The following is a 15,054-nucleotide window of genomic DNA, read 5'->3' on the forward strand; positions in this document are numbered from 1 at the left end:
GTGCCTGGGTAAGTATCTTTTGGGTTTCTCTCCCTTCCAGAAAACGTCTTTTTTTACCCGCCCAGCCTCATGATTCTCTATTAAGCTCACCCTAGCCCATGCTCTCGTCTAGTTGGCAGGAAGTCGCTCCACGACCGCAGCCATCTCCTCATCCGTGTATATTCTGAAGCCCTTCTCCTTCGTTACGCTCGCCAACTGCACGTTTTTCGAATCCAACTTCTCCTCCATAACCTGCTTCAGTGTCTTGAGCACCAGTGTCTCGGCGTCGGTAATCGTCAGAGACTGGAGAGCATGTTAGACATGGTTCAAACACATCGCCGCGGAGGGGGTCTCACCTTGTGGTACTCGTTCTGCAGCTCAGCCTGAGCGCCCTCGGAGCCGGAACCGATGGCCTTGGCGTCGTAACGGTAAAAGGTGCCGCTGGGCTCGGCGTGGAAGAGCTGGGGGCCGTCCTCGTCGTAGCCGGCAATCAGGAGGGCGACACCAAAGGGGCGGGACATGATGGTCTCCTCGCCCTCGGCACCCTCACCGAAGCGGAGGGCCAGGTCGCAAATGGCCTGGGTGCACGACTCGACGCGGAGGGGCTCGTTGTAGTTGAAGGCGTGGGACTGGGACTCGACGCGGGCGTGCTCTACCATGGAACGGGCATCGGCCTGCAGACCGCTCATAGCGCATCCGATGTGGCGGTCGATCTCGACAATCTTCTCGACGGAGGAGGTCTCCAGGAGGGTCGAGGTTACGCGCTTCTCGACACCGAGGACGACACCCTCGGAGGTGGCAACACCGATGGCCGTGGAGCCGAGCTTGATGGCCTCGAGGGAGTACTCGACTTGGAAGAGGCGACCTTCGGGGGAGAAGGTGTTGATACCTCGATCTGTTGTTGACGGGTTGTCAGAGGAGCTCTTCTCGAAGACAGGGAAGGAGGGCAGTAGGCTTACCGTATTCAGATCTTGCCATAAACATCTTGGCGGTGTTCTGTGTGTCAAATTGCTAAAGAGAGAAGGTGGTGAATCTCTTCCAGAGGAATTGATCGATGTGTTCAATTCCTGAGCGTTGCGGGCGTGGGTGATGCGGTTGCGGGATGCTGGGGTGGTGATGGTGGTGGTGGATGGAGGGGAGCTCGTGGTGCAGGCGAGGTAACCAAACGGTGACGGTGGAAGGCTGAAGCACAGTCAGGTCGTTAGGCAAGCACCAGCCTACGCAGCCGCAAGCTTGGGGGGGCTCCAACAGCGGAAGCAGTAGCACCACCACCACCATCAGCAGGACTACGTACCTGGCCCGGACCTTAGCGCAGCTTGCTCCTGGCCCCTGTTCGTCTGCCCAAAGCTTCTGATTGGCTGGGGCGACAAGATCCCCTCCAACAGCTGCCCGCTGTCCCGTCCTCGGAATATTTCAGGGGCCAGGCGAGCCCCGGGGCCGGGGTCAACAACACGCGAAGATTTTCCGAGCAGACGCGCCTGGGCTAATAGGCACTTTACTGTGTAACCCAGCCCAACCTGCCCGCCGCTTAGACCTGGAGAGTGCGACTCTGCAAATAGAGGGGTACGACTTGACGAACAAAGAGGGACTGGCAAGGAATAAAGGTGCACACCCTCCAAGACACGGCCGCAGACGAGACGAACGCCCAATCGAGAGGACTATCACATCAAGAAAACAACGCCCCAAAGACGCACTATACCCCCACCAATGCAGTCGGCGACATGTCGTCTGGCACGCGCCGCGCGAACGGCACAGCCTCTGCAGCTGCGGACCACGAACGACTTTCGAGGGCGTCACGCATGAACACTGCGGCGAACGGGGGAGGCAGCGGCAGCGGCAGCGCCCACGCAAGCTTCAGGAGCGAACGCAGCGAGCGGAGCGATGCGCGGCAGCAGCAGAGGGAACGGGAGCGCGAGAGGGAACGAGAACGGGATCGCGAGTCGGGAAGCAATGCGCACAAGAGGTCTGCGTCGGGAAACCCTCGCACCACGAGCAGGACGCAGGACGACCGCCACGTAGAGGAGAGGAGAACAGAGAGGACGTATGTGACCCAGCTGGAGACGCTTGTGCAGCGGACGCGGAGCCCTGAGAGGGGGGACCGCAGAGGCGACAAGGGCAAGCCGAAGGAGGACAAGTCGCGATCAGCCGAGACGAAGCCTAAGGAGGCCAAGGTCGAAACCCCGTCCGGTGAGATTGCAGTTTGCCGTCGTGATCGAGGGAATGCTCACTGACTTGCGCGTGCAGCACCGTGGAACCCAGAGGCGACGCTTCTCCCCCATACATCTGCCCCCTTGGCGTGTCGAATATCCATACCGCCATTGGCGTCCCAAGCGCCCCAGCCCCAGCAACCGAAGCCACTTAGCGAGCTGTCACTCGAGGCACAGGAGGCGGTCATGATTGAGGATCTGCTGTTCGTGTTCATGGGCTACGAGGGCCAGTATGTCCGCTTCGCCAAGACGTACAACCCGCACGAGGAGAGGGATCGTCTTTCAGGGCCAACATTTAGAATATTGCCTGGCCTGGACCCGAGCCTGCAGGATCTGACGGCGTCAATGCTGAAGATGGCGACGTACTACTCTGCTCTCGAGATGTTCGTCGACGTGCAGAGCAGAGAGGAGTTTGGCGCCGTCAACCACGCGTTATGTGCCTCCGTGAGGAAGTTCCTTCACGACTATCTTGTCATGATTGCGCAACTTGAGACGCAATTTCTGACAAACGAGACCTTTACGCTCCACGTACTAAACATTCACACCCTGCCTACCAACCAGATGATGTCACACCTGTACTCTTTGGCACACGAACTGCTGAAGCGAAACGCACTCCTAGACGACGATGACGAGGAGGAAGAGAGCGACAGCGCGGACGACTTTGAGAACATTCTAGAGTCCCTTCGTGAAGGCGGCGATCTGGTGCCGGGATCGGGGAAGAAGATCTCCAAAGGCGGCGTCGTGCTCGGCTTGCTCACCAAGAGGCTGGAGTCCCTGTCAGGAGACCCGGCGGCGCGCGCACTACTGACAACGCTGCTCCGAGACTCCAGCAAACCGTACATGGTCATGCTGAACGAGTGGCTTCATCACGGCGGCATCAACGACCCGCACGCCGAGTTCCTCATCAAGGAGCAGAAAAGCATCCGCAGAGAGCGCCTAGAACAGGACTACACGGACGAATACTGGGAGAGACGGTACACCATCAGAGAGCACGATATCCCGCCTCAACTGGAAGGTGTCAAGGACAAGGTCCTGTTGGCAGGGAAGTACCTCAACGTGGTCAGAGAGTGCGGTGGTGTGGACGTCAGCAAGGTCGTCTCGGACGTGCCCAACTCATTTGACGACAGCCGTTTCCTGGAAAACGTCAACAACGCATACGCCCACGCCAACGAGTCCCTCATGCAGCTGTTGCTCACCACACACTCCCTGCCCGCGCGGCTGCGGTCGCTCAAGCACTACTTCTTCTTGGACCCGTCCGACTACTTTTCCTATTTCCTCGAGCTCGGCGCCTCGGAACTGCGGAAGCCCGTCAAGTCCGTTAACACCGGCAAGCTGCAGTCTCTGCTCGACCTGGTCCTGCGCCAGCCTGGCAGCATCGTGTCTCTGGACCCGTTCAAGGAAGACGTCAAGGTGGAGATGAACGAAATCACCCTCACAAAGTCCCTTCAGAGGGTCGTCAACATCACCGGTATCGAGCAGGGCGAGTCGCTGCAACCTCTGGCGAACCAGCCGGTTGAGAACGACAAGAACGCGATTGGCTTCACGTCGCTGCAGCTCGACTACACAGTGCCCTTCCCCGTCTCTTTGGTCATCAGCCGCAAGACCGTGTGGCGTTACCAGGCGCTGTTCCGCTACCTGCTCTCGCTCAGATACCTCGAGTCCCAGCTGTCGACAACATGGCACTCGCAGACGACAGGCATGACGTGGTCTCACAAGAGCTCCTCGCGCAGCCTCGAGATTTGGAAGCGCCGGGTATGGACGCTTCGCGCGCGCATGTTGGTGTTTGTGCAGCAGCTCTTGTACTTTTGCACGGCCGAGGTCATTGAGCCCAACTGGGCCAAGTTCATGTCCAGGCTCAAGGTCAAGGAGGACGGCCAGGACGGTTCTAGTACCACCGAGGGACCGACGAGGACGGTGGACGAGCTGATGCAGGACCATGTGGATTTCTTGGACACGTGCTTGAAGGAGTGCATGCTCACCAACAGCAAGCTACTGAGGGTAAGTCACAGGGCGCTTCGCTCATCTCTGCGTGCCACACGACTAACAACCTGCAGATCCACTCAAAGCTGATGCAGACCTGCACAATCTTTGCGACATACTCCAACTGGCTCTCGCGTGAGCTGGAAAAGGCCGATCCAGACTTATCCGGCGCCGCCAAGCCGCCCAACATGACGCAGAAACAGTGGCGCGCCTTTCAAGAGGTCCGCACGCAGAAGCCCTCGGGCTCGCACAGCGAGTCGACATCGTCGGCGGGTGCTGGCGAGCAGCACGAGGCCCGCGTGGGCAACCTGTTTGAGATCATGAAGAAGTGGGAGGGCAACTTTAGCAGGCACCTGCAGATCCTCCTGGACGCGCTGAATCACTACGCCGCCACGGAGACGGTTGTGCTGCTCAGTCTATGCGCGCGGCTTAGCACGGCCAACCAGGGGACCGAGTATGCGGGGTTGAGGAACGAGGAGGACAGCATGGCATGATTGTGCGTTGACGTTACATACCCTTCCATTCGAGGAAATCACACGAGACGGCGTTCTGGGGTTGGAGCAGACGGAGTCATCGTTCCAGGACGGCATCAAAAGCAGTCGAGGGGGGGAGGAGGGAAAGAAAGCGGCAGGGGCGGGTTTCGTCCACATGCCCTACCTAGACAGATACCATTGATTTGCTGATGCGCGCAGCGTCATGTTCAAGCTTCATCTCTTGTCGTTGAGTTTGCATTCAATGCATCGTGTGAGGAGTTGTCATGACAGGATTTCATTTCTCTTAATGCTTGGGAGAGGGAGAGCCTCGGGTATGCTGAAATTATACACGTGGTGGTAGTACATGTTGCCGTCCGGCCTCTATTTCTCCAGAGCCTCCTTAATTATCTCGGAGATGCGCTTCTTGTCAATCTCGACGTCCTTGCCCTGTACCGCGGCGTTGACCAGCTTCATGACCTCGCCCAAAGAGACCTTTCCAGCAGCAGTGGCCTGCTCAATGGCCTTCTCGACATGCACGCGGACGTCGGCCTCGGTGACGGTGAGGACGCCCGAGTTGGCAATGTACTCGGCCATGACCTTGGCCTGAAGATCCTCCTTGTCGGCCAGATCGTCGCGGCCGGCGGCACGGAACTGGGCGGCGGCGTCCTGGCCGGCGCGCTGGGTCTTGCGCAGGAGAGCGACGAGCTGGGCGTCGGTGACGATGGGAGACGACGTCTTGGCAGCGTTGTTGGTGGCGGACAGGACGGAGCGCAGGACAGAGAGGCGAGCGGCATCCTTGGCGCGCATGGCCGTCTTCAGATCGGCCTTGAGATTGGCCAGGAGCGGAGGCGCGGCCGGGGCGGCGTCTGAGTAGAAGCGGAGCGTCCGGGGCAAGGCGCGGCCGGGCACTACCGTCGGCCGGAGAGTCTGGAGGAGACGTGTTGATTGTCTGGCGGCCATTGTGATGTGCGTTGGTCGGAAGATGGAGTAAGTGAATCAGAAGATTGTCCAATTGGTCGTTTCTAGTGTCGTCGACCTCGTCAATTGCTCGAGTGTTGAGTATAACTAATTCGTTGTCTGAAGCTGTCGATGGGCCGACACCAAAAAAATTCGAGAGCTGTGAGATGCATAAATTTGGGCAAGCTTTCCCATTGGCCGAAGCTCATGGCCTGTTCCAGATGTGCAAAGAGGTCGGCGGCGTTGGTGGCGCATTGCGGCTTCGGCGCCAGCCAGGGGTGGATGGACGGTGGAGCTCTCCCAAGGGCACGTCTGTCTGCCGAAGTCTTCCAACTGAGTTGGTGCTCGGTGCCCAGTCCCTACTATGTACACTATTGCCTATCAAGTGTCTGCCAGGGTCGTCCGTTCGTTGGTTCGTCGTATTTGGGGAACTGTGTGGATCCACTGATTAACACTCGCATTGACTGACATCTGCGACTTTGACAGTTTCCTCCTGCCCGTTCGTTGGCCGGAGCATGGGCATGTTGAGACATGCAGAGAACATGCATAAGGTTCGGATGACACAAAGTGTTCAACGACGCGTCCTTGAGAACCTGACCGAAATGCTGCGATCCAGATGCGACGTTTGTGCAATTTCCAGAGCTTCCCAGCGTCGCCTGATGTGCAGGCTGTCAGGGAATCCGCTGCACCAGCAAGGGTCGGGGCACTCGCAAACGCCTCCGGATATCACCTCCACCGGGGGCATCAGGCCCAAGGTTCCGGGGTGGCATACGGTCGTAATATAGATTCGGTTGCGATGGGGCCAATCTGCCTGGTGTGTAGTCTCAGCAGCATCGGTGTTCGGGGCGACGGGCAAAGAAACTCTCAGAGTTGCAAGCTCGTCGCCATTGTGGCTGATTGGTCCCTTACCTAGTCGATTCTATTGTCAGTCCCGAAGCACCAGAGCCGCCGCCAATGCCGTCTGTTCGTCGTCGTCGACTCGGATGGGTACGACAACAAGCGGACCTTCTTCAAAACGTCTGTGCCATGGTCCTGCCAGGATGGCCAGGATGGAGCTCCCGAAGCTGGGGAACCTGAGCCGCTCGAGCTCACCGGCGTGGGAACCGGCAGGATATTGGCGTGGAATTGGCGAGGACGACGGCGGCGGCGCGGGTGCTGCAGCAAGACATGGCATGCCCTGGTTATTGCTCTTCAGATGAAAGTGGATTCCGGTGAATTGCTGCGTACCCTCAGATGGAACACGACTCGACTGCTCGGCCGCGGGGGCCAGACAACGACATGGCACACGGATGACGTGCCTGCCCTCTCAGTCAGATGATGGCCGAAGAATGTGCGTGTGCGTGCGTGTGTGTGCGTGTGTACGTGTGTATGCTGTACATAGTATTCGTGGACGTGTCTGAATATTCGCTCAATGTGACGTGAAGTGCTCCAGGCCTCCCTCACCGAGAGACGACCCGACGGTCTGGTAGCGAGTTAAATCTGCGTGTTCGTTATCCATTATCCATCCTCCCCTGAACTAGGCAAAAACCAACCGCAGGACGGCTCCTCGTCTGGGCGAAAGCAGACACGCCGCCGTTCTGCCCCCTTCCAATCTAAACCCAACTGAGGTGAGGTGGACAAAATGAGCCCAAGTCTGTCCAGTCGGGTACCCAGACCGGGGAACCGCCTTCGCTTTTCTCCTGTCCTCCCTCCACCGCTTCCCTTAGCTTCCGTTGCTCTCCACTTCAGGTCTCGCACCGCACCGCACCGGTCTCCCGTATTTCGACTTCATGCCTTCTCTCCCTTCTTTGCGTCATGTGCCGTAAAACTCGCCCTTGCCCGCAGAGGCATCAGTCGAAACCTGTCTTACACATCGGCCAACACACCAGACGATACCAAAATAACCTTACCTAGGTACGCCTTCTCTTTAGCCGGCCTCGACAACAGCAAGAGCCGGAGGCGAAAATTCCCTCGATAGTCCCAACGTCGCCTTTCTCATGTTTCCAACAGTCACAAAGGTCGAGAGCGAGAGCGCAACCCAGATCCAGGCCGTCATCAGCTTCGCACCTGCCACGTCGCCGACAACACATCAGCTCCACCTTGACTAACACCGGGGATGTATGGAGTCTGGGCAAGAGCCGAAGCCTTCGCCATCAAGTTTTCTTCTGGTTCTTTCACGAGTGAGCCAGCTTTTGTTCACGTTGCAGCCATCAGGTGCGAATAAGCCATAAGAAACTCAAGAGACTTGCGAGCTAGGCACGGGGTTTTCGCTGCCGTGACATCGTCATCATCAGAAGCCCAGAAAAGGATGCCCACCGAAACTACCGAAATCAATCCCTCTCAAGGCTCCCCCGGATCTGTAATAAACCGATTCGCCAAAAAATGACTCGCCTCAACGACGCTTGCGCCCTATACAAACATACCTGCAACGCGCCTGTCAGCTCTGGAAGTCTTGCAGCAAGAGAGTCTCCAGGCCATACTTACATTGGAAAATACGCCTGTTACGAGCAGCGTGTCATTGTCCTTCATGTTAGTCACAGCTCCAATCCTGGACAGTCTGCAAATCATGGAAAACTAACCCTGAACTCCGGATTGTCAGCCTCGCTTCTGGCCTGTGCGACCAGAACTTGGAACTCTTGGGACGTCATGCTATATAGCAAAGCGGTCAGCTGCTTTGCCCGAACGCTTGACTGTGGCAGCTGCTCGGTACTCACCCCCGGAACTCCGTCATTGGATAGTGTCCTAATGACGATAGAAATCTCCTCACGTTCTCTCTGTTCGCCAAGCCGATCTGATGTTGCCGTGGATCTTGCGTCTCTGGTCAGCACCGACAATCTACAACCCAGTGTTCGGCGATTCCGTACCGTTGGACCATCCGCAGGTCGGGAGCGGGATCATTTGCGTCTCCACCGAGTCGAAGCCTGCACTTTGCATCCAGCTCTGCATCTGCAAGGGAGCTCGAGGGTCTTTGTACGGTTGCATGCTGTCCAGATATCGTCTCGACCACCTTCGAAGTGCGTGATCTGGCCATGTCAAAAGTCAGCAGCTGCGCCCAAAAGGGGAAGGGGAGAAACGCACTCTGTGTCAGTGTACCATTGTCCGATTGCGCGTTGAAGTATATTTCCACCGTTTGGACCCAGCCGCCAGGCCGAAGCACGCGATGAATGTCACGCAGATAATCCCTCCATCGATTCGAATGAATCCCCCCGGCCATCATCTGGCTGTGGACCAGGTCGAAGTGATTGGATGGGAAGGTGAACCTGGCTAGATGGTTAGCGATGATCCGACTGGAGAAACAACCGGCGAGTGTCTGGGTTGCCTACCTTCCATTCAGATCATCGACTTGAAGGTTCAGATTTGGCGGCGTTTGCGCTTCGTCGGGCCAAATGTGCGGGCAAATGTCGATGCCCACCACCTATTGCGCTGGTCAACCGTCGTTTTCGGAGCAAAGAATCAGACCCCAGAATCGCACGATTTCGATCTCAATGGCGAACGAGCTCTGGGATGCAGATGGCGGTGAAGACTCCAAAGGCGGGAGCAGACGGTTTGGCACCAACGCGGAAAAGGAGTCTCCGCTTAGGGGCATGATCGTAAAGCCCAACGAAGACGCTGAAGCTCTCCGTCCACCCGCCCCGAGCCATCTTGCGCATCGCCAGACGTCTACCAGAGTCAAGTGAATGTGTGGCAAAGGCCTTTGCACGCGCGTGCATTACGTACCTCGCAGCTCGGGTGTTGCTGTGCAACTTCGATTGCCCAGTCGCCGATACCGAACCCGCATTCGAGTATTCGGCGGGGTCTCGTTATGGGTGGAAAGATGAGCGAGTTTTCAAAAACTATCGAGAAGAGATAGTGCATCATTTGCAAACGCTCGATTTCGTCCTACAGGTCGGGAGAAGAGACTAAGCAACGCGATCAGGGATTTCAGGGGCTCCATGGGCCATGTTTACCTCGTCTATCGGCGCGAAGTAGGCACCGTTGTCGACAGCATATCTTTGGAACTCTCTTCCCAAGTACGTGATAGTCTCGAGAAAAGTGTTGTCCAACGGGACCGTTTGCGGATCGCTGGGAAGAGTTTAGCGGGCGCTTTCGCCAAAGGCGAAGAGGTGCATCCGTACTTGGCCATGATGGCAGACGGAAGATGGGGTCGACGGCCCTATGTCTTCGCTCTGTGAAGCTGCAGAAGGGTCTCCGTCTCGACGTGGAATCTTCAAAACGATCTCTCGGGATGAAGTCGAGATCGTGACCAGAGCGTGTTGTGGTCCAACCAAATGTTGGTTTAAGTTCAGAGACGGGACGGAAGACAAGGACCAGACTTCAAGCACATCCTACTCGAGAACCCTGAAGGATCTTTGACAACCATATCGGAAGCACAGGGGCCTTCACGAAGGCGGCAGCCGTGTCTAATAGACATAAAATGGACTGCCCGCTGCGCTGGAGGTGGAGACATGGGCCGGTCAGACTTCAGATTGGACTGGCATTTGTTCTACACCCCACGATGTTGCTGTCGATCCTGGGTTAGCACACACACTACCTACAACCAAAGAAGGCCTGTTTCGGCGGTCTTTGGTTCGTGGTGCAGACGAGGCACACTTCAGGTGACATGGATATGTCTTCTGGTATTATTGCTGGCCCCGGACCCCCCCCTGTACGTACGAAAATTCGATAATGGAGCCGGCAGACAACCAAGACGTGCTAATCCTAGGCCCTCGAGTGGCATAGGGCGGGTGTGGCAGCGGGTCCAACCATCCTGGACACCGCTTTTACCAGCTGCCAGATCCATGGATTCCGTTAACCGCGGCGGCTTTCACAAGCTGTTCCGGCTTCCAGGTAGACGGTTGCTTTTTGGACGACCTGGTCATCGTCTAGCGGGACACGCGTTCACATACCAACTTCTCACAGGGCGGCGGCAGGGCTGCAAAAAGGCCACTCATGCTACCTACTAATTACCCGAGGCCTTGCCCATCACCGGGCTGCCGTGGCCCTACTCGCTGTTTACGTTGGAAGTCATATACAAGCGTCGGGGTCGGACGAATAAACCGATCCCCCTCATCCTGTATGCTGTATGTACGGTCGACGCATCCACACCCAGGATAACGCCCAGTGGTGGACGCCGTTCCTGAGACCAACCGCAGACCCGGAGGACAGGGCCCAGCACACACACACACACACCCTCTCGCTACAACCCTCCAGCGCCCAGGGAATGGGAAGCTCTTCAGCAAACACGACGTGCCATCCCTTGTTTCCTGGCCATTCCCCTTCCGCCCCCCTCCTCCCTCGACCACGGGTGGGAACGTTGCTCAAAGGAGGGGTTGCATGGCCGATCTGCACCCATTGCACGCGAAGCTATTATCGAGTCCGAGGACTCTCATGTCCCAAGGATCCGGTCGTTGGCTTATGTCTAGACGGCGAAGGAGCGAAGCAAGGTGGGAAGCCAACTTGGACCAGAGGGGCATCGAACAACACCCGATAGGACCGCGAGTCACACGAAAGGGGTGATCGTCCGCGCCGCGACGGCCTCTCGTGCCAGACGGTTGGTCCTCGTCGCAACGGCTTCCCGAGAACGTGGACTTGGGATCTTGCCCGTCAGCTTCGCGGTAGCTCGTCGGCCGTTCCTGTCGTGGCCGCGAGACGCGGTGAGGGGAAAGGTCCCGGAGCCATACGGGCAGGACGGACAACTACAGACTTGCAGAAACGGTTCCCCATTGCCTCGTACGACAAGCAGGCTGAGTGCCCTCTGAGTCGGTCGCTTGTCTTGTTTGGCATAAAGCAGGCTGGGACCATATGCGGCCGACAAACCTCAAGGGCGGAGTCAATGGTCTGATCCTCTCACACTCGCGCAGACAATCATCTGCACTCAAGCTAGCGCAGTGAGACCCATACCAGGGCTGTATCTCACAGCACAGTAGACGGGAGGGGGAGAGACGAACAACGCAGCGCAACGAAGCCATCGATCGTCACTGTACTGAGTACAGACATGCCTGTCGTCGTTGCAACTGGAGACCTGCACCATACCATCCCGAGGCTCTCTTTTGGGAGGGCTTCGGTCGGATGGCGGCACAATATGCACATGACAGGCAAAGCTCTGCAAAATATAGGTAGGGGCAGGTGTGTGTGTCTCTGGCCTGTGGGTTGCGTCGACGGTCGCTGCATTTTGACACGTTGGCGTACTCGGGTGCGTGCGTGCTGATGGCTTTAATTACCTCACACTCCCTTTGCTTTCTACGCGGTGGACGTCCTTCTGCTGACCCTATCCCATCCTGGCAAGAGTTGCTTATAAGGCCGGGGGGTATGGCTTTGGAGATGCCTAGGTGCAGCAAGTTCGCGCCAACAACGCTTCTCGTGCGGAGTTGGTTTGATGAAGGTTGGAAGAAGAAATTGGGCGACCCAGTTCAGTCGCGAACCCTCGGCGGGCCGCTCTGCAGGCTCAAAAACTAAGAGAGAGGAAGTGCTGTAGCCACCAACCCGGAAGTACCTATCGACCAGGTTATCGCTGGCTCGGGTGGTGGAGCTTCGGGAGAGAGCGCGCGATGACGCGAGCCACAAAACTCTCCTGGTTCCAGCTATTTGGGAACAGAGCAGCGACTGTCGACAATCCTTCCTTGTCGAAGAGACCGCGCCCTGGTGCTTGGGAACACCATGCCTGTCCACGCCAGCCACGTACGCCCTGCACCCTGGCCTCCCCTTGCACCAACGGACTCGAAATCTGCTGTACGGATACATGTACGGGTAAAAAGACGAGAGACACCATGAGACGACGGCCGTTCGCCGTTGAGTTTGGCATCCAGCCATGCCACATGGAGGGCGCGCCACCCCGACCTGCAATCTTTTGACGTCAGAACAAGAGGCACGGAGCTGTTGGCCGTACCTCGCACCACACACACGCACGTCCATGCCGGTCACGGTCTCACAATGCTGCACGCCAACCCTTCCTCGGGGACGACGGTATCGTCGCCAACGGGAGGGTACGGGTTGGCCGGATGCTCCCTTGAGAGTGACCAATGAGCCAGCTGGGGTTGCTCACGGCAATCCCTAACACGAGCCGCAAAAGGAATTACTCACGAGTGGTGATTGATGCATGATTGGACGCCTTCAAAAACGGTGATTGTCAATGTTGACGCGGGTGTATCATCAGATATGAATCGACCGGCCAGCCAGCCAGCCAGCCACGAAGAAGGATCCGGAACAGGGGCCGCAACCAATCTACCTCAGCATTCACACGACACAGAGTCACTTTCCCTGCCAGGTGCCGTACGGTTTCTGTCCTTCCAACGACGACGGCTCAGGACAATCCTTCGTGCCAGGAAGCGAGGCAAGATGCTAGCTCGTCAGAGATGCTGCACGTCAGAGGGGAGCATTCGACCCAGTTCCTTACAGCGTGCTACTGTGTGTAATGCGCTTCCTACGCCTCTTTTCCCTCTTGCCGGACCTTAAACGAGCCTCTGAGCTTTGCGACTTGTGGCCGTTTGTCATGTCGGCGTCTGCACGGTGCGGACCATGCGCCTGGCTATTACAGACAGTCTGTTTACCCGATATGAGAGAAATTGGGTCAGCTCCTCTCTCTTCCAACGGCTATTCTTATCCCATGCAGAGAGGGGAAGGAGATGAGTTGGCGGTCGATGAGCAGTCACATTCAGCTCCGCCAACAGGGAACCCTAGTCGGAACGAACCCTGCTGGTTCCTCCCTCTTCATTTTCCTTTCAAACAGAACCGTCCCCTCGGGTTCCCCTACGACGGGAGGCTGGGGCACCATCTCTCTCCCTATCTCCCTTTGTCGATGCCATCCGTCCCCTGAAATGGCCCCCCCTTTCGCGACGGACGACAGTCGACCATGACGGTACAGATAGCAACGTACAGCGGTATCATGCAAAACCCACCACAATTCCAAAGATACCCGACCAGCGCCCCTTATTGTTGAAGGAGCTGCTGCGGAGTTGCCTGCCGCAGCATGCCCACCAATTGCCCTAACCCATTTCCCAGGACCGGGTTTTGGCGTTTCACAAGGCACGGAGAATATTTCTAGAAAGCCATGCACTTGCGAGATGGAGAGGGCGGCGCCGGTCCTACGAGCCGAAAGTCCCAAATGAAAGCGCACCCAGCAGCAGGATGAACAGTCATTATTACCTACACAGGCACACGGCTTTACTGCGGTCATGGCCGGCCGGGTGGGCTTTTCCTCTTTTATCCCGTTTTCGATCTACCGACGATACGGAATTTGGTTGTAATACCGATGCCCACCCTCCTATAATATCGCTGGTGCGTGCACAGATCGCAGACAGACATATGCCAGTTCTCTTTTGGACGAGCGCGGACGCGCCGCGTTGTTGTCAAATTGACAATACCCGTCCGTCGCCAATTCCCAACGGGTCATGACGCTGTCTACCAAGCACGCGAAGGCCGGCATAACGGCGGCCACCCGGGACCATTGGCTCAGCCGTCTTGTGCGACTTGAGCGGTCACGTCTTTCCCACCGAATTGATCCCGAAGATGACGCACCTGGTTTTCATTTGCCAGCAGCTCCCGGTGTGGTGGTGACAACCTGTGGAAGGGGGCCTTTCTCATGCTGTGTCTATGGTACTTTGGAACTATGCATTACACGTACAATATCCGTAGTTTGGTTGTGGTCGGCGACCACCAAGCCCCCCTCTCCCCCCTGGGGGTCCGGACGAGCAGGACCAACAAGGCTGCGGTGTTGGTAAATCCTTGCCCGATTGTCGCAAAGGGGCGGAGGACTTTTCTCGAGCCGCCGAGAGAGGCTCTTTGCATGTACGCCTTTCCAACCCTTCTCAAAAAGAAGAAAATAACAAATAACCCATGTCTTCAATGCTCCTGTCTCTCTCGGTCTCTCCTCCGCCCAGAACCCCTTTTCTTTGCTTTTCTTTTTGTCTCTCTCTCTTTTCACCCCTCGTCACAATTACCCCTCCGCGGGCCCTTGCTTTGTTTCTTACCCGGGGTTCTCTCTGAGTTGTCCTTCTTTCTTCTGACAAAGCCTATCTTCCGCATATCATGCATATCGTGTGTGTCTCTTCCTCAGACGCCCATCGTCTCTCTCGCTCTCTCCTACCCCGTCTCGGTCTCTGCCAAGTAGACCGGCCCGTACGACGGATTCATACGAGGTCCTGAACCGCACCCAGCCAGAAGAACGCCGTCAATGCCTCTTTCCAAGGGGATGATGATGATGACATGATTCGTCCTGATGCGCGCGTGCAAGTCACTATTCTAGACAGGATCCGAAATGGTCCCAAACGAACTCCAGGCATCCCTATTCGTGCTCGGCGTGGTGGTTGCCCAAAACAGAAGAAGTGAAAGAGAAGTGAGAAATAATAATAACATTCGCTCTCTCCACCCCTTGCATGCGCAGCGAGCGGAGCGCAAAACCCACCAACCGATATTCTAGCTCCAACTTAACTCCTCTTTGGACTCCGTGTCGGCCCCTCTCCACCATCCCCCGTGGATGTTTTGCTCGATGCAAGCGTGGTGGA

At 57.0% G+C, this 15,054-nt stretch overlaps 4 protein-coding genes across 4 annotated transcripts; 1 reads left to right on the forward strand and 3 right to left on the reverse strand.

Moving 5' to 3' along the window:
• Positions 1-108: 108 nt before the first annotated feature.
• On the reverse strand, positions 109-963 carry PUP2 (Proteasome subunit alpha type-5; the record flags this gene model as incomplete). The annotated part of the gene is made up of 3 exons (XM_037320275.1): positions 109-282; positions 336-874; positions 939-963. The coding sequence occupies 3 exons, from the start codon at positions 961-963 to the stop codon at positions 109-111; spliced, it is 738 nt and encodes a 245-aa protein (XP_037181693.1).
• Positions 964-1,700: 737 nt separating this feature from the next.
• Positions 1,701-4,660, forward strand: alp4 (Spindle pole body component alp4; the record flags this gene model as incomplete). The annotated part of the gene is made up of 3 exons (XM_037320276.1): positions 1,701-2,166; positions 2,224-4,184; positions 4,241-4,660. The coding sequence occupies 3 exons, from the start codon at positions 1,701-1,703 to the stop codon at positions 4,658-4,660; spliced, it is 2,847 nt and encodes a 948-aa protein (XP_037181694.1).
• Positions 4,661-5,020: 360 nt separating this feature from the next.
• On the reverse strand, positions 5,021-5,599 carry CGCA056_v005022 (Altered inheritance of mitochondria protein 41; the record flags this gene model as incomplete). Its single annotated transcript, XM_037320277.1, has 1 exon — positions 5,021-5,599. The coding sequence occupies one exon, from the start codon at positions 5,597-5,599 to the stop codon at positions 5,021-5,023; it is 579 nt and encodes a 192-aa protein (XP_037181691.1).
• Positions 5,600-7,967: 2,368 nt separating this feature from the next.
• laeA-8 (Secondary metabolism regulator laeA) lies at positions 7,968-9,216 on the reverse strand (the record flags this gene model as incomplete). Its single annotated transcript, XM_037320278.1, has 8 exons — positions 7,968-7,998; positions 8,060-8,073; positions 8,155-8,224; positions 8,290-8,392; positions 8,440-8,598; positions 8,654-8,835; positions 8,899-8,990; positions 9,070-9,216. 8 exons carry the CDS (start codon positions 9,214-9,216, stop codon positions 7,968-7,970), a joined length of 798 nt encoding a protein of 265 aa, XP_037181692.1.
• Positions 9,217-15,054: the final 5,838 nt, after the last annotated feature.

The sequence above is a fragment of the Colletotrichum aenigma genome, assembly GCF_013390185.1.
Source record: "Colletotrichum aenigma strain Cg56 chromosome Unknown KSG_Cg56_contig03, whole genome shotgun sequence".
Classification (NCBI taxonomy): Eukaryota; Fungi; Ascomycota; class Sordariomycetes; order Glomerellales; family Glomerellaceae; genus Colletotrichum; species Colletotrichum aenigma.